We start from the raw sequence: 18,692 nt of genomic DNA, 5'->3' as shown, positions 1-18,692 counted from the left end.
CTGAGTCTCTTAAAACATTCAATTATGAATGTACAGAAATACAAATACAAAAGATGTAGTCATTAACTGAATTCATATTAACTGCAGCATATTACCTGGCAATTATTTAACTTTCTGATAGGGGTTTGCTTCCTTGAAATATTTTCTTTCTGATTTAAGTTCAGGAAAAAAAATCCAGTTCCAGGTAAAAATGTATTTTCTAATGTATTTATGGAGCGTTAAGAGGGCTTTTAATGCGATTTCCTTAAGCTTGCTGAGAAGCCTCAACAAGACCGGAGCTTCACTACGCCGGAAGAGTTGTCTGCTCTCAAGAATCCAAAGGAGACAGCACATAACCATTAGAAAAGGTACTTTCACATAATGCCTAGTTTCAAGAGTCTTTACTATATATAGTTCTTTTCAAATAAAGCATCATTTTTCAGTCTAAAGTTTCACTCCTATTTAAATACAATTGCCTTTGATAATATTTCTACTATTTCATAGGCACGAAAGATTTCGACAGCATTTCAGACTAGCCGGAAGAAAGCAAACTGCAACCTGTAACAGTTCACATAACACACATGACAGTTAAAAATCTTCCATGACATCTGTTGCTTACAAAATTCCTTAGCCTGGCATTCAAAGACTTTGCTCTACAAAAACTGGCCTAATCATTATCCCCCAAATTTAACCCACCTTTCCAGTGTAGCCTTCCCTTCCTATCTCAGCTTAAGTGATGTTCACCTCCCCCTTCCACTTCTTGCACTCAACTAATGTTTTCTTGGTCTTCCTATCTCGACTCTCACACCTCTTCCAATCTATTCTCCGGGGTGAGCAACCTTTTGAAAACTCTTCATGTGTCATACAAAGGCTCTTTCTTATTTGGCCCCTACCCACATGTCCAGCATCATCGATCTCTATTCCTCTACCCACAGACACAATCTACTCCAAATATAGAGCACCACTTGTAGAGCCCTGCTCACACTTCAGTGATTATGCACGTAATATTCTTTCTCCCTGGTGTGTTCTTCTTGACCTCTTCTATATGGCTCTCTCAGTAATCATCTCATGTGGTAAGTGTTCTCTGACCCCTCAATCTCCTTTTTCTGTGCTTTGATAATGCCTTGCACAAATGTGTTATTACAGTTATCACACAGCATTTTAATTGTTGCTTGCCTGTCTCTTTCACTGGACTATGAGCTCCGTAAGGGCTTAGAATGGAACTTACTCACCTCCAAGTGAATTGTGGCATACAAATTTTAATACTATATGAATCAAGATTTACAATCGAGGGGCCGGCCCGGTGGTGCAGCGGTTAAGTGTGCACGTTCTGCTTCAGCGGCCCAGGGTTCACCAGTTCAGATCCCAGGTGTGGACATGGTACCGCCTGGCAGGCCATGCTGTGGTAGGCATCCCACATATAAAAAGTAGAGGAAGATGGGCATGGATGTTAGCTCAGGGCCAGTCTTCCTCAGCGAAAAGAGGAAGATTAGCAGCAGTTAGCTCAGGGCAAATCTTCCTCAAAAAAAAAAAAAAAAAGATTTACAATGGAGAAAAAAAGAAAATAAATAGACATTGAGATTCCATACTTTCTATGAAAAAAACATGTTCATTCTTTCAGTCATTCAGTCAACAAATATTTATTCAGCACCTACTAGGGACCAGTCACTATGTCAAGCCCTAGAGAGTTAGTGATGACAATACTTACACAAACACAAAAATAATTCTGAGAGGATATAGTCCAAAATGTTAACACTGGCTATTAACTCTTTGAATCTTGGGAAGATATGAATAATTTATATCTTCTTCAAAATCATCTCTATTTCCCAATTCTTCCTTAATGAACATCCATTAATTTTAAAATCACTCCAAAAAAATGAGGGGTCCTCTCAAATTACAAATTCCTACCAATCAGTAGGAATACAACACCGATAGCAAATAATGTGCAAATTTGTGAACCATAGCTAATGTGAGAGCAAAACAATTTTTGAGAACTTTAAGTCAGATTCTAATTATACCTAATACAAAGAACAAGACTAAAGTATGCAAAAACACTTCAGGATTTCCACAATGCCTACTTTTGAAAAAGATCCCATGCAAATTGTCCAAGAAAAACACTGACCACAAGATCAATATCACCTAGTTTCCCACACTGCAGAAAAAAAAATTATACTATTCTATTCTATTTAATGCAGAGAAGAGATGACAGCCTCTATACAATTTGTTCAGATGACAAATTAATAAACACCATACTTCATCTGTATAATGATTTACAGTTCACAAAGTACTTTGACCTTCACAATAATTTTGTTTTCTTGTTCCCATTGGATAGATTTATAAACTAAGGATTGAAATGGAGAAGGCCTTTCTAACTATGACTTAAAATCCAAAACCCATAAAAGAAGTTTGTCTACATAAAAAACTAAAAGTTCTGCATGGGAATAAAATAAATCAGAAGACAAACATCAAAACAGGAAAGTATTTGCAATACAAATCACAGATAAAAAATTTATCTTACCATATATTTATATATGTATGAACGTGTGTGTGTATATATAGAGAGAGAGAGGGAGAGAGACCTAGAAATCATTAGGAAAGAAACCTATGACTCAACAGGAAAATAGGTAAAGAATTTAAACAGGTAGTTTACAGAAAAGGAAATATGAGTGACTCAAACAGTATAATAAGATGCTTAACCTTAACATAATTTTTGAAAACTTAAAACTACTCTGAAATATTATTTTTCTCTATCAGATTGGCAAAAATTTAAGTTTGATAACAGCAAAGCATATTATTAACAACACTGACCCTGAAGCCAGAGTGCTTAGTTTGAATTTCTGCCTTAGTAGCTGTGTGATTTGGCTAAGTCACTTAAACTCTCCATTCTTCAATTTACTCACCTGAAAAATGGAGATAATAATAGTACCTACCTCTGAAGGATGTTATTAAGATTAAATGAGGTAATGTATATAAAGCATTTAGGATAGATCTGGCACATAGTAAGCACCATGTAAGTATTAACTATGATACAGCTAATGGTGAGTGAACAGGCAATGTATATTGGAACAACCCCTAAGGAAAGCAATTTGGCAATATATTTCATAGTTATAAATGCACATATCCTTTGACTTAGAAATCCTGCAAATTTATTCCACAAATACCTTGCACACGTGTAAAATGACATATGTTCAAGGGTTGTGATTACAGAATTGCTTATCAAATCAAAAGACTGGAAGCAACACCAATGTCCAACAATAAGAAACTATTAAACTATGATACATCCATTCAATGGAATACTATGCAGGCATTAAAAAAGAATGTGCAAGCTCTCTATAAATTGATCCAGAAAGGTCTCCAAGATACATTAAGTGAAAAAGCAATACAGGGGTGAGAGGGAAGAAAGTACAGAACAGTGGGGAAGAACCAGGGGTTAAGTTTTGTATGAAAAGTAAAAAAAATAAGATTATATATTCATATTGATAAGTATTTGCCTAAAGAAAGTCTAAAAGAATATAAAGAAACTAGTAAAAGTGGTTAGGGAGGGGCATGGAACTGGGTGGATGGGAGCTAGGCATAGGAGTGAGACTTTTCCACTGTCTATATAAAATATATAAATATGCAAATATTTATTTAACCATTTGAGCATATTACCTCTTCAAAGACTAAACTTTTTTTTTAAGATTTCATTTTTCCTTCTTCTCCCCAAAGCCCTCCAGTACATAGCTGTATACTTTTAGTTGTGGGTCCTTCTAGTTGTGGCGTGTAGTACACCACCTCAGCATGGCTTGATGAGCAGTGCCATGTCCGCGCGCAGGATTCGAACTGGCGAAACCCTGGGCCACCAAAGCAGAGGCCGCGAACTTAACCACTGGGCCACAGGGCCAGCCCCCTCAAAGATTAAATTTTAAAAAAGAAAAAACTAAAGCTCACATAGGATAGGAAATTTGCCTACAATCATATAGCTAATAATAACGGAGTTGATTACTCTTAGCACTTCCATTGTTTTTCCTTATATCGTACTGCCTTTCTCAAAGTTTCAGGAATGGAAGATTCAAAAATTATCACAATGAGGGTTTTCTCTGAAACAGCCACTCTCACTGAGTGCTCAGCAAAAACAACACTAGTGAGACCACGCTGAAGTCATCGCCATATGATGACTTGGAAAATAGTATAATACCCATTGTTGGTCCAAAACATTCACCATCACCCACACTACACAATGTAATAATTGGGCTTCATTTACTGGAAGGAGATGAAATTCTCATAAAAAGCCTTATCACAGGTTTCAAATTCCAACACAACATTCATTTTGCAGAACAATGAAGCGTACGACACTAAGAATTTATCTATAAACACTTTCACACAGGGAAAAAAGTATTAACGCAAGTCAGCTTTCTACTCTAAATAAGCCAGGGAATGAGCACATGTAAATATGTAATTTTCTTTTTACAATTAACATAACTACAAAACGTTATTGGGGATCCCAGGGTAGAGAGTCCCTAGCCTAGCTTCCCAACACATACACTTTTAAACAGAATTAAACAGGTCCATCAAATGCCAAATTGCAAAGGATTTGTGTTTGAGACCATCCCAAATATACATCCATATGAGAGAATAATACATCATATATTCAGGGCACCAAGCATCTGAGGATCTCCACATTAATTCACACACAAACATCTGCACCATCTAGACTACTATTAACAAATGCCAAGGAACCTCCAACTCAACTCTGGGTCCCTCCTTGGTGAGCAGCCCCACTTATAGGACCCAACATCTCCTCTGTTCCATTTCCTGCTATCATATTAGGCAACTATGACATCCATATTGATGACATATTCAACATATTTCAGAGCCCCTTAACCTCTCGCTACTTCAATAACCTATAGCTCCATTCCTCTTCAACAGCACTGAGACAGCTACATCCTGTTTTTGTTTTTACCTTGAAATATTACCTTGACTATTCCATTCTTTATTTCTTACAAAATCTGGTTTTCAACCACACTTCTGGTTGTCTCCTTACTCTCCAAGTAACCAGCTCCTCTGCCAGTTTTAGTTCTTATAACCACAGCCTGGACTTTCAGAGTCCATCATGTCTCCCACACTATCACTAGCAGTGTAAAGTTGCTCTCCGTTTTATCTTCCTTTCTTGTAAATTCCAATCCTGTCAACCCAAACATCTTTTTCCACCCTCCCAGTGGCAAGCTGCTGGAGAAAGTGTAAAATCCACGCTACAGGGCCCCATTACAAATACATTATTTCTAACTTGAACTGGGCCCTCAATGTGGTCCGTGATCTTTTTTTTCAATCTTTAATCCATTCCTCTTTCATTTTCCATTAAAGATTTCCATGGCCATAATACTCAAGTCAGAAATTCACCATAAAAAAAACCCTCACCATATTTCCTCCAATCTCCAGAGATAACTGACTTCTCTACAGATAAGCAATCACATCAAGAAAATAAGGCCATCGGTCAAACTCCCTCACCTTCTTTCCTTTCTACCATATCATTATCCATCTTGACTTCTATCCTTTTGGCATCAAAGAATGAAACGCCCAACCTATTTCCTATGTAAGTTTTCTCCTCAATTTACAAAACTGTTTCACCTATACTAAAAAGAAAAGCACACACGTGCCATAATGGAAAAAACACAGGTTTCAGAGCTAGGCAGACTTTGTTCAAATTCTTACTTATAGTCTTCCCAACTGTAAAAGAGGGATACTGATACCTAAACCACAAGGCTGTTGTGAGCTATAAAGCATCTTTACGGTACCTGGCATATAGTATGTCATCAATAAAGACATTCCACTACTATCACTCTCCTTCACAACCACACTTATTGAAAAAGTAATTATATTCACTGCCTCGCATTTTACTCTCAATCCATCACGATCTGACTGCTGCCATCATTGCCACCATCACACTATCTAAAGTGTCTTTCAAAGGAAACAAGTGATCTTCTAATTGCTAAATTCAGTGGTTTCTTCCTAATCCTCATTCTACTTGACCTCTGGAGCAACCGACACTGATGGTCACCCCCTCCCTTCTCGAAACCCTTTCTTCCTTTGGCTTCTACTATAACGCCATTCTGTTCTAGTTCTTGTCCCACTCCTTCAACCTCTTTCTCAGCGTCTGTTACCCTTCAAACAATGATGTTCCTTCTGGTCCATAGCCATTTTCTTCTCTTCTTTCAGTATTACCATATCATACTAAGGATTCAAATATCTCCCATATATTCTCTGTTGACTCTCAAATTTATGTATTCAGTTTCAACCTTTCTCCCAATTTTCAGACCCAAATTTCCAGCGAACTACAATGATACCTGAAAATACCTCAAATTAAACGTCCCAAACCAAATTCATTACCTTCCCTCAAAATTGTTTCTTTACGTTCCCTATTTCAATTAACACCACCAATCCATCCCATCAGCCGAGTCAGAAACCACCCACTATTAATCCTCTCAAGTCTATTCTGAAACCTCATGGAACTGAAAGCCATTCTCTTCATTTTCCTACCACTATCCTCGTTCATCCCCTCCGACCTCGATTAGCACACTAGTTTCCCGTCCACCTAGGCTTTCTGCCTCCACACTGTCTTCACTTTCAGTTCTTCCTCCACATTTTCACCGGAGATAATCAATCATACCAAACTCCTGCTTACAAAACTTTCAACGGCGCCCCATGCCTACAGAATAAAGTCCAAATTCTTTAGCAAGGTTTCCTCAGACGTATAAATTGAAAGGTTTTTAAATCAGGCAAACCCTGGTTTCACTTCTAGCTACATCTGAATACTGTCTTAGTCCAGAGTCTTCAAAGTGAAGGGTAAACGGCAGAAGAGGGAAAAGGAGGGATGGGGAGAAGAGGGATGACAGGGGAGAAGAGAAAAGAAGAGAGGGCGACAGCAGCGTCAGAGGAGGGGAAGGATCTCTCGAGGGCAGAAGTGGATGTTTTGGAGGGAAGAGTATGTTGGAGGGAAGTCAAGTGAGGGAGTCCAATCTCTAAGGGAAGAGGGAGCGCTGAGACCACAGAGGCTCTCGGTGTGGAGCTGGAGGTCTCAGAAACAGGAGCTCTCCGAGGAGAGAAAGGCTTCCTGGGTCTCCAAAGTGAGGAAAGTCCCCGAGAGGAGTCCGGGCCGAGTCCCCGACATGAAGGAACTTCTAACGGGTTCCGGGCCTCCGCGGGGAGAGGCGGGGGGCGGGCTGTCCCGGGACCCTGAGGGAAGTGAAGGGGCAGGGGTCGAGGAGCGTTCCCGGCCGCTGAGAGGACGAGCCCCGGGAAGCGAAGGGTCCCGTGGGTGCTAAGAGTCCCGAGCGCCAAGGCTCCGAGCCGCGACGGGTGCAGCAGCCGCGCGCGGGCCGGGGAGCCCTGGGCGTGTGCCGCACGCGCTCTCTCGGCGTTACCTGAGGCGGGACCGAGCAGCCAGAGGGGGGCCTGCACGGGCGGGAGGGGGAGGCGGCGGCAAAGAGGGGGCATAGTAGCCCTCCCGGCTGGAGGCGGCAACGGCTCTTAGCCTGTGGAGGCGGTGGGGGTCCCTCGAGCAGAAGCCGGCGACTCGGCAGGGCTAGCGGCGGCGGAGGACGAGGAGGCTACTGCCATGGCCCCGCAGTCGGGGACCGCTCCCCCCGCCTGTTTGGCGGGGCCAGGAGGATGATCCGGCCGGCGAGCCAGAGGGGGCAGCTGGAAGCTCCGCTGGGCTCCCCGGCCGCGAGCGACTGAAACGCCTGCCCGAGCGGGCAGGCGAGCTGGAGGCGGGGCTTGGGCGGGCCACGCCCCTCTCAGAGCAGCCAATGAGTCGTCAATCCTTGATAAACGAGCTAGAGGAATTGCCCAGTTAGCGTTAGGCATGCCACGTGGTATGAGGGTGGGCACAATGGGCGTCTAGAAAAGCCAATCAACAGCCCTAGGCGCCAACTCTGGAGGACGGAGGGACCCAATAGGAAGGAAGTGAAGGTAAAAACAGAAGAGGCAGTGTGTTGGAAAGGCGGAACCAAGGAGGAGGGAATACACCTGGGGGAAACCCAAGTCGAGCAGTCTCTCAGAGGGCGGGAGAGTAAACACAAAACGGACCAATCAAAATGCCAAACATATAAGCGATTGGTAATTGATAAAACCAACAGAAAATGGATACGACTGGCGCGGCTTTTGGGTTGGTGAAACTACAGCCTAGTAAGGACCATCTGAGTGAGGAAAACCTATATGAATGCGGCGTCCTGCAGGATCTCAGTTTGGGGGGCAGGGGAGAAGGACTAATATATAAACAATTACTAGCGACTTGAGATAGTAAAAGCAATGAGTAGGGTTAAACAAAACGTAAGGAAGTAATTCATCTACACTAAGAGATTCGATTCCGTGAAGGATTCGTGGAGGAGTTAACACTTGAGCTGGCTTGAAAACAGGATTTTGAAAGAGCTGGGTAGGGAATAAGAATTCTAATCATCTGTTCAACAGGCACCTATTTCCTCATGCTTTCCGTATGCCTGATTTCAGGTGCTCAAAATCTCATGCTTGAGCACATTGGAACAGAACTAGGGCTTCCAGGGGGAAGAGCAGGCAAAAAAACAGCAGAGTTCCGGCCTTCCTGCACCAGCTCTCCCTTGAGTTAGAGACCTCCTTTCAGACATCTTTAGACTTGCCCCCTTCTGGAAGTGTATTCACAGATGAGCAGGATTTGAATAATTGGAGTATAGGTGGTGTGCATTCCTGGTGGCAATAAAGTTTAAGAAAGGTGTGTGGTAGGAGATAAAAATGGAGAAAGGGTTAAATGTGGGTTGGGATTAAATGCCAAATTTGTCCTTTCTTTTTTATGCTGTGAGAGCTATCAAAAGTTCTTGAGCAGGAGAGTAGCCTTAACAGGACCTGTTTTAGGAAGATTGGTAGTTCACAGGATCTCTGACAGAAGAGACCTCCCTAGCCCAGTCCCCTTGGCCCAAAGCCTTTTCTGTATCATTCTTCTGGCAACAAATCATGTGCTGCCACCTGGTGACCGTTCAAATACCATTGTTCCACAGTACTGTTTCTGTTTCTGTTGTTAGAGCCCTGGTATCCTTGCAAACTTTTCTCCCACAGAGCCTGATACAAAGTAGTTGATAAATAACTAGGGCACTGGTAGCAAGGACAATCGAATAATGCCACCATGCCAGATGTATCACCTGGCCAGTGAAAGATGTAAAAGACAGGGGTTCCTTGCACTTGCTTCAGAAGGAAGAGGAGTCTGGATGGGAAGTTTTTGGTTTTTTGAGCAGGTTCTGTTAGACCCAGGTCTGATCTCTATCATTCTATTCTCAGCAATCTCCCTAATGCTGAGGGATTGCCTTATAGCTATTCAGGTGTCAAGGACCTACTCTTCATGACCTGTTTGCTAGTTACGCCAGGGCCGTGAATGCACCCCACAACAGGAAGTAGTTCCAGCCCTACTCACCTCAGCCTTTTATTATGCTTTCATTTCACATAACTGTCTCCTCTTCTCAGCTAGACTGAGCTAAGAGCTGAGACCTTTACATGAGCCCACTGGGCATCTCGGTTCAGGGCAAATACATACCAGTACATATCATGCTAAAAAAAAATCCACTTAGGGGATGTATGGCATTATCATTTGGCTATAAAGTCATGCACTGCAGAACAACATTTTGGTCAATGACAGACTGCATATACAACAGGGGTCCCATAAGATTAGTACCATATAGCTTAGGTGTGTAGTATACCCTCTAGGTTTGTGTACTTACACTCTATGGTGTTTGCACAATGACAAAATTGCCTAACGATGCATCTCCCAGAACAATGCACTTCTCAGAACATATCCCCATCGTTAAGTGACACAAGACCGTATTTAGCAGTGGAAGAGACCTCAACGAGATGCTGTTGCTTCTAAGAAAATCCTGGACTGCACTATCTAGAATACAACACCCAGGAAAGGAGAAAGTAAAGCTGCCCTTAGTCTACCTAGGAACATATACTTTCCAGAGAGCAACCAAGTGGAGGAAGGATTAGAACCAATAGCCACAAGGCATTTTTTGGTACATCACTCCTACTGAATAACGAAATTTGTTGAATATCAGAGTGCATCACTCCTATTGAATAATGAAATTTATTTCAGTTAATAAACATATACATGTGTGTTTACTGGGCTACAGTGTAAACTGTATTTCCTACTGGAGGTCATAGTCAAAAAATTCTGAAAGCCACTGGATTAGAGGCAGAGAGACTGCAAGAGAGACCAGGGAGGAGACTGCTGCAGAAATGCAGGCTGAGCTGCTGAGGATGAGGAGGTGTGGAGGGCCTGGAGTAAGCCTCAAGAGGCAGCAGCTGGAGACGAGGAGAGGAAGCCTTGTGTTGCCCAGGTCCAGGGCCCACCAGAATGTCTTGCCCTTTTCTGCATCCCCACAGCAGTACTGCCTCAGAGCACTGTCCTACCTCATTCTACCCACCAAAATGAGACCTCCCATCTCCTTCCAAGTTCCACTGAGCACAGGGCTTACACTCAGAAGTTACAGTTATAAATGTCTATGAACTTGGATTTCAGAGAGAGAGGTGGCAGGAAGCAGTCAAGTAACAGAAGGAAGAAAAGGTATAGCTGAGTCTATCCCATGGGGGTGCCGAGTCAGAGAAAAGACATCTAGGAGGGTTAAACCATTTTATTTTATTGAAATTAGTGGGCAGGGATGGGCAGGCAGTGACAAGTCCCAGTAGGGAGGGGAGATTAAGAGGGGAGGGGCAGGGGGGCCAGAAAGAGGGCCGTGGAAGAGAAAGGGAGCAAAGAAGATTTCATCCTACTAGTCTTACAAGTTCTTACAGGTCACTCAGGAGCATCTTGGGGTCCTTAAAGGATAAGTCCTTCTGCTCAAGGCTATGGGCCTGGAGCTGAAAGTTGCTGGGCTCTGGTTTAGAAAGGGTGTTCCCCTGTAGATCTAAAAGGAGAGAAAGGGAAGAGAGGACAAACCATCAGCAAGCACTGTAATACACACAGAACTAGGCCCTGGTCCTGTCTGACGGGGAGAGATGTATAGGCCTGACTTGGGATAAGTAGCAACAGAGGTTGATGGATTCACAAAGAAAGAGGCAGAGACTCCATTCTACCCAGTGCCAAACAATTAGGCAGCTGACATCCAGGTATCATTCAGATTCAGCCTCCCCCAAAACTGGGATCCCTGCCCTTACCCCCACCTAGCTTCCTTAAGACTTCCCAGCTACTGTCCCGAAGACTGACTTCAGAGCTAGATGAAGAAAGAGACATGGCGAAGGTGGCAGCCAGGGGCAGCTCATATTGGAGGACGTGAACAGAGGTCCTAGAAAGGGGAACAGAATCAGAGGTAGAAATGATGATGGTGGGTCAAGGGGGCGCTACCTCTTCCTGAGTCCTCTAGTCTCCTCTCCCTTTATCCTCCAAACATATAAATATATTTCAGTGACAAGTAAAGAATGTCCACTACTGCCCTTATGGGCTATAACCCGGATGCTCATACCGCCCCTACCAGCCCATGTCAAATCTGGGATTGCTGAACTTTGATCTCCAATGTCTGACCTCTGTGAGACAAATCCCTTCCAATGCCACAAGCACCCATACCCCCTGACCTGAGGAGGTCGTTCTCCTGCCGGGCATCCTGGGCCTCTGTCCTGGCAGCCTCCAGAGCATGACCCTTGCCCACCTGGACACTTTGCAGCTGCTTCAATATCTGCCAGACCATGGGCCCAGGTAGGACCAAACCTCTCCCTCTCCAGGAGGAACCCCCCTCCCCATGATTGGCTTCTTCAGCACACTTGGAACCCTCATGTTAGACAGTTTCTCATGGCCTGGAGCAGAAGGCATGGGAAGAAGAGTTTTGGAGGGAGGTGGAGTCAGCACAGGGAAGAGAGGAAAAGAGATAGGGGTGGAAGAGGGTATCCTGGCCTGCCTGCAGAAGAGGACAGACAAAGAAAGTAAGGGGCCTCCACAGGGAGATATGAAGAGATAGGTCCAATCCTGGTCCTACCTTCCAGCCACGGGCCTGAGTTTGCCGCCCCTGAGCCATCTGTTTCAGCAGCAGCTCCAGGTGCTGGCCTACAGATGAAAGAAAATAAGGGGGCTGTTCTCCAACTTCTTCCCTTCCCCCTCCCTGCCTTGTGCCCAGCTCAGTGCTGAAAACTGAGACAGAAGCATTCTGGTCCAGCTGTTGGGAAGCTTCCTAGCTGTCTGGGGAGACTAGACTCACACCATGGGAGGCACAACAAAATACCTGGCCAGACTTCTGAGTAGCTCAAGCAGTCAGAGCTATGACCACCTACTGAGAAAGCAAGAAGCCTTTCCAGAAAAGGGGACAGACAGATGAACTCATACCCACTCCCAATCTTTTACTCACTCAGCTGGTTCCCCAGCAACTTCAATTCCTCCCACACAATCTCTGACTCCTCCCACAGCAGTTGCCGCCTACAAAGATGACAGCAGTGTCATTCTAAAGGCAGTCAACAAGGCCAGAGGAGGCTACCAGAATACCAGGAGTTCAGAGGCCAGAAAAAGGAAAGGTCTTGCCCATTGCTTACTCATTCTGCAGCTCTTGGTGAAGGCCACTGGTAGCACTGCACTTTCGTGGTCCTGTCTGTATTTGGGTTTGGGCCTGTTCCTGCACCTGGCTTCGAAGGCCCTGTAGTTCCCTTCTTAGCCCCTCCAGGCGTTGCTCCAGGAGAAGGACTCTCTGCTCTGGGCCCTTCTGCAGCAACCTTAGTGATGCTATAGTGGGACAAGTTGGGGGTCAGCCCCTCTAAAAGCTTCACATATGAGCCTAGAGACTCCACTCGCAAATCAAGACACAAGCACACACATAAGTGTGCAACAAAATTGTGTGCATACATATGAGGATGTGTGCATAAAGAAAAAAAAATGGCCAGATACCTTCCAGGGTACAGATCTGGTACTTCTGCTGCTCTCGCTCTTCCAGCAGACCCTGCACAGCCTGCCTTAGAGCCTCAGTCACCTACCCAGGCAGAAACACCACATGAGCTACCGAGTAAAGGGCTTCCCCAACACCTGGTATCCTCATCGCACACAAACACCACATATATACACCTAGGATTCCATGCCTCACCTTAGCCTGGGATTGAAGCTGGGATCGGAGAACAGTAACTTCATCCCAGAGAGAAGATGCACTATGGGCCTCAGCCCAACTCGGCCTCTCTGGGACAATGGGAGTCTCTAGACCCCAAGGCTTTTGTGCTTGGACTCCTGACTGGGGAGGCAAGTGATGAGGGGAAGTCCGAATCCCAGTCAGATCTCCTGCTGAGGGAATAAGGAAGGGACAAGTGCAAGGCTTAAGGGGGTTGGGGGGGCACGACACATGTTTGTTCAGGAAAGGAAATGGAATTTGGAAGGAACTGTGGATGTTACAGGCACTAGAAAAAAGGCAGATCCTGGAAAGCGAAAAGGCTGGGGAGTAGAAAAGGGAGCAACACTTACCTGAGGTAGAGACCCCAAGGGGATACAGCCGCTGCTACAAAAGACACAAGTGCACAGGCCAGTGAGCTCTTTATGAGAGTCCCTTAACCCAAACCCCCAAACCGGGGGCCACAGGCGCGCCCCCTCACCTTAATCCTGGCCACATTTCCGTCAGTCGCACTGAGAAGCGCGTCGAGCTGCTCAGACCAGCTCAGGCCCCTACTCATAGCCTGCGGCAGGGGTCTGGCTCCCCGGCGTCTTGTGCCCTCACTCTCCCAGCCCGAGGCACCCGAGGCACGGCCCAGAAAAGACCGCAACGTCAGATGGAAAACGGGGAGTAGAGATGCAATACTAAGGGTAGGGATGCAGTATCAGACCAAAACTGAGCCTCTGGGACTAGTCAGGGGAGAGGCGTTCTTGGGGATCTGGGGGAAAAGCAGGATACCCAGATATGCAGACATCAGGTAAGGGTTGAAAGTGCCGAGTCTTGGTCGAGACCTCTCCAGATACAGGACACTGACGCCATCACGCCGAACCTGTCCCAGCGTCTACTGCCGCCGCTGGGTTCAAACCCTCGGGTAGGCCGGGAAAGTCCAACTTCGGACTGCCTTCCGCAGCGCCACTTGGGAAACTGAGTTCGCCTCTGGCGGAGAAAACCGGCGTTGGAGGCTGCCGAACTACGTTTCCCTGGAAGCGACATGTGAAGTCACACCTCCACCGTGAAGCTTGCCGGGAAACCGAGTCTTTCTGATTCTGTTGTAGTTGTCTCTAGGACCAAATGAACTACGTATTCCAGGATGCATCGCGCAAAGCTAAGGCTTTCCTGCTGCTGGTCCCAGTAGTTCTTGGGAAATGGAGTCCAAGTACCTTGAAACTTAACGGCCCACGTTGTCCTTGAGACTCCATTTCCCAGCAAGCTCAGCTTGTAGGGCGCGCTATGGAGCCGCAAGTTGCAGAGCTGCAGCAGAAGATTGAGGACACGTTGTGCTCTTTTGGCTTCGAAGTTTACCCCTTCCAGGTTGGTCTATCCCTATTTCTGTACTAGGGCAAGGTGTATGAATGGCCTCTGTGCTACCTGCGTGAGGCCCGGGAGCCCTCTGATCCTTCCGGAGCTCCTCTGGCCCCGTGTCCTTCTGACCTCCAGGGACAGGATATCAGCCGGGGCTTGGGTTAAAAGTGTGGAGAAGCAGTCTCACGTTTGTCCTTTTACCTCCATATAATGCCAGATTGGTGAGTAGGAGACACCATATGATCCAGTAACCTGTGGCTCTGTCACCTACATAACTTACAGGAAGAAAGGGACCCATGGGGCCAGAGTCACTTTTGGAAGCTTCCTGAAGGAGTTAGGAGAGGGCAAGGCCTGGAAGGTTTGCATGGCTAGGATTTAGGTCATCTGAGGAGAGAAGGGCATTCCTGGTGTTGAACAAGCAAACAATTGACTGGTTTGTTCCATCTACCAACAGAAGGATAATTCATGATGTTGCCAATCACCAGCGCTGGGCTGGGTGTAGAAACTCTTTGCACCCGCCTGACACAGAAGTCTGGCACCACCATCTACCTTTGTTTACATAAGTCCATTTCCCCCTTATCCAGTGACCCCTGCACTGAGCCAAATGCTTGGACACAAAGCTAAATCAGCTCAGCTTGAGCCTTAGCTTGATGCCTATGAGAGCCCATTCTCACCCTTTCCACTGAGTGGCCCACAGCAATGCTAGGGGATGATATAGAGGAAGAGATAGGTTAGGTCTAGCTTGAGAAAGAAGGCTTCCCAGAAAAAAATGGAGTTGAGCTATATCTGAAAAGATAGACTGGAAGAAAGGAGGGTTATGTACATCCCAAATATCACAAGCAGCTTGAGTAAAAGTGTGGAGACAGTGGTGGATGGCAGGTATGGGTGAGAGTGAGGATGCCTATCTCGTGGGTGAGGTAGACCTGGGTAGTGGGAGCTATTGTACTGAACAGAGCCATCTGGAGCCCTGACAGTCCTCCTAAGCTCCTACTTCTCTCATCTCCAATCAGCCACCAAGACCTTTAGGAGTCTGTCTCCTGAATCTCCCAAATCCAGTCTCTCCATCCAACCCATCTATGGCCTGGTCCAGGCCACTATTTCTCATTTAGATTACTGCAATAACCTTCTTGCTGTCATTTTGCCTCCAATCCATCCTCCACACTGCAGCCAGATTGATTAAATCTTAAATCTGAAATGGCTAGCCCCTCACTGTCACCAAATTATATCCATATTCCTTAAATTGGTATTCAAGGTCAGTAACAATCGCGCTCCTAGTGATTTCTCCAGCCTTCTTTCCCTCTGCTTCCCTCTACAGACCCACTTCTGGCAAACTAGACAATTTGCTGTTCTCCAAATATGCCCTGTACTTTTTCCCTGTCTTTGTTTATGCTGTTACCTCTGTTTAGAATACACATCAGATTCCCCCTCCCTGCATTAGCCTGTCAGTTTCCTCCCCAGCCTTCAAGATTCAGCTTCCAAGAAGCCTTTTGTAATTTCAGAGGACCCTGATCTGGCCCTGTCATTGCACTAATCACAGTACAATCAGTTTCTTTTTTTCTTAGTTGTTCATGAATTCTCTATTCTAAACTCCCTTTCAAATTCGGATGAATCCTCCATAAACACATCACACAGCATCAGTAGAAATTCATTGATTGAATGAATGAGGTGGAGGTTGGGGTAAGATATATGAGGCCTTGAATGCCAAGCTAAGGTATAGGCTTAGCTAAGGCTTAAGTTCACCCTCCTGTGTGGCCTGAATTTTCTCTCTGTTCCAGGTGGCATGGTATAATGCACTCTTGCCTCCAGCCTTCCACTTGCCCCTTCCAGGACCTACCCTGGCCTTCCTGGTACTCAGCACACCTGCCATGTTTGACCGGGCCCTCAAGCCCTTCCTGCAGAGCTGCCACCTCCAACCACTGACTGACCCTGTGGACCAGTGTGTGGCCTACCACTTGGGCCGTGTTAGAGAGGTGAGCAAGGCTCATATCCTCCCCTAACTTCCAAATCTGCAGCTGCTTCCAGCTCCTCCAAGCTCATTGCAGGATCTAGACCTACCTAGGGTTAGGAGCCATTTCTCAGGTGGAAAGATACCTTAAAGCCTGCCTTGACATTGTGATCCTTCCCTATTCTGCCTTCTCATCCCAGGTTCGCCCATTTCTTCCAGCAGCACCCACTCTGGTCTGAAATCAATAGCACTCACCCTACACTGATAGGCAACTGTATGAACCCCAGACCAGACTTCCCTTGGCTTCCAAGTGAAATAGGAATAAGCCCAACATTCCCCAGGTATCTCTCACCTGTCTGCCCTAGACCTGGAAGTTTAATGCCGTCTCTGGGGTCTTTTGAGGACAGAACAATAGTCCCCTACCACACACTCACATGTACAGACGCATATGTACATATACACTGGGTCTCCCCAAAGGTGGGCCAGATCTTCCCCTACACTGGGACTGTGGAGGGCAGAGCCAAGTCACCCCTCATAATGGAAGTTTCTGTGGAAGACCTTGTATATTTCCCTTCAAACATGGGCCCTCCTAGACAGAATATCATTTTCTTCACACTGGAGCTCCCTACCCCTACGCCCACTCCAAGTTTAAGGTCACGTTCTTCCCTTAAACATGACTTCCGAGGACAGGACAGTGTTAACACAGATCAGGGCTCTGTAGGGCAAGGTCATGATTCCTCTCATGCTGAAGGGAGCTTCCATCTTGTCTTCTATCCCAGAGCCTTCCAGAGCTACAGATGGAAGTCATCGCTGACTACGAGGTACACCCCAACCGGCGCCCCAAGATTCTGGCTCAGACAGCAGCTCACGTGGCAGGAGCTGCTTACTACTACCAACGACAAGATGTGGAAGCTGACCCCTGGGGAACTCAGGTCAGAGACCGAGTGTGAATGAGTAGGGACTAAGAGAGAAAATGGCAAAGGCCCCTGAAGATATCAGGTCCCACATTCCTCCACCTCCCCTGGGTAAAGAAGTTGGTAGACACAATCCAGGACAAAGGTGTGCCCTGGCCAGGGATGCAGCCCAAATGCTTTCTGGAGTCTACCTGGAGACACATCAGTTCAGTGAACTTAGTCTGTTCTTAAAACCCTGTTAAAGGATGGAGGATCTGAGTGGTTATCAGACCAGTGAAACTGGGAAGTTGATTGAGGCTCAGCTCAGGGAACTCTTCAAGGCCAGTTAGCTCATGAAAAGGGTTGTCCAGAGGGAATGGGGGCCAAGCCAGCCACAAAAGTGACATAGGCTTACATGTGGAATTAGGGTCTGTTGAGTGAGAAGTGAACAAAACCTAGCTTGCAGTGATGGCAGTTGGACTTGGTGACAAGGTGACCTCCATGACATTTTCCTTACCCTCTTCCCAGCATATATCAGGCGTGTGCATACATCCCCGATTTGGGGGCTGGTTTGCCATTCGAGGGGTGCTGCTGCTGCCAGGAATAGAGGTGCCCGATCTGCCACCCATGAAGCCTCTTGACTGTGTACCTACAAGAGCTGACCGAATTACCCTACTTGAAGGCTTCAATTTCCATTGGCGTGACTGGACATACCGGGATGCCGTGACACCCCAGGAGCGCTACTCTGAAGAGCAGAAGGCCTACTTTTCCACCCCACCTGCCCAGCGCTTTGCCTTGTTGGGCTTGGCCCAGCCCTCAGAGGAGCGTGGCTCTTCTGTAGAGCTTCCCTTTACCACCCTCACACCCAAGCAGCCTCCGAAACCCAGCAGAGCCCGGGGCTGGCTCAGCCCCAGGGTCTCACCACCTACATCCCCTGGCCCTTGATACCCTCCTTCCCTGTGGGATCCCTATTTATGACAGTGGTACTCGCTAAGACTTATTTGACTTTGGCAAGGCAAGAGGTTTTATTCTGGGTACAAGATGATTATTTTTGATAAAAGAATTAGAGGTCTTCAATTAAGATAAGGCTCAAAGTTTTGTCAAGACACAAATCAAAGACTAAGGGAGATGCAGAATTCACACCTGCTTTGGACTATCGGATTATTGCCTGTTACCCTTTCTCTGCAGGGCTCTAAGACGCCTCTTGTTAATTAATGGGACCTGCCTCATTGGGTTGTTGTAAGGACTGAATAAATACATGTGAAGTACTTATGAAACAGTGCCTGGCATATAGTAAGCGTGCGTAGGCTGCTGTTATTGAAGACGCTGGAAATCCCATACTGCTGCTCAGAGGTCTTGACTGAATACTGGAGGGGTGGGAAGGCTGGGGTAGCTGATAAAGGCAAGCGTCTGGAAGGGCACATAATACACAGGGTCCTTAGTTCTGAATCTTCCCTAGCCTAA

General features: G+C 46.1%; 3 protein-coding genes across 10 annotated transcripts in view; 1 reads left to right on the top strand and 2 right to left on the bottom strand.

The window, feature by feature from the left end:
* TESK2 (testis associated actin remodelling kinase 2) overlaps positions 1–7,734 on the bottom strand; it is a 138,699-nt gene extending 130,965 nt beyond the window's left edge. The window contains exon 1 of one of the 2 annotated variants that reach the window (XM_070245606.1): positions 7,380–7,734. The gene's annotated coding sequence lies outside the window, so the exon portion shown is untranslated. The remainder of the gene's footprint in view (positions 1–7,379) is intronic. The other variant, NM_001428243.1, reaches the window with a different exon arrangement.
* A 2,861-nt stretch (positions 7,735–10,595) lies between these two features.
* On the bottom strand, positions 10,596–14,246 carry CCDC163 (CCDC163 homolog). Of its 6 annotated transcripts, none has more exons than XM_023631013.2 (11): positions 13,827–14,242; positions 13,531–13,732; positions 13,403–13,436; positions 13,035–13,225; positions 12,842–12,923; positions 12,493–12,679; positions 12,312–12,379; positions 11,946–12,013; positions 11,548–11,648; positions 11,134–11,261; positions 10,596–10,883 (listed from the first exon to the last, which is right to left on the bottom strand). In XM_023631013.2, exons 2-11 carry the CDS (start codon positions 13,606–13,608, stop codon positions 10,765–10,767), a joined length of 1,056 nt encoding a protein of 351 aa, XP_023486781.2. In that variant the 5' UTR covers positions 13,609–13,732; positions 13,827–14,242; the 3' UTR covers positions 10,596–10,764.
* On the top strand, positions 13,821–18,505 carry MMACHC (metabolism of cobalamin associated C). Of its 2 annotated transcripts, none has more exons than XM_001496090.5 (4): positions 13,821–14,399; positions 16,166–16,360; positions 17,115–17,267; positions 17,757–18,505. In XM_001496090.5, the coding sequence occupies exons 1-4, from the start codon at positions 14,319–14,321 to the stop codon at positions 18,171–18,173; spliced, it is 846 nt and encodes a 281-aa protein (XP_001496140.1). In that variant the 5' UTR covers positions 13,821–14,318; the 3' UTR covers positions 18,174–18,505. The 2 variants fall into 2 exon arrangements, with proteins under 2 accessions (XP_001496140.1, XP_023486814.1); XM_023631046.2 differs by having other exon boundaries at positions 14,137–14,399; positions 16,218–16,360.
* Positions 18,506–18,692: the final 187 nt, after the last annotated feature.

This window comes from Equus caballus, chromosome 2, assembly GCF_041296265.1.
Source record: "Equus caballus isolate H_3958 breed thoroughbred chromosome 2, TB-T2T, whole genome shotgun sequence".
Lineage (NCBI taxonomy): Eukaryota > Metazoa > Chordata > Mammalia > Perissodactyla > Equidae > Equus > Equus caballus.
This window is presented reverse-complemented; position numbering and strand designations above follow the sequence as displayed.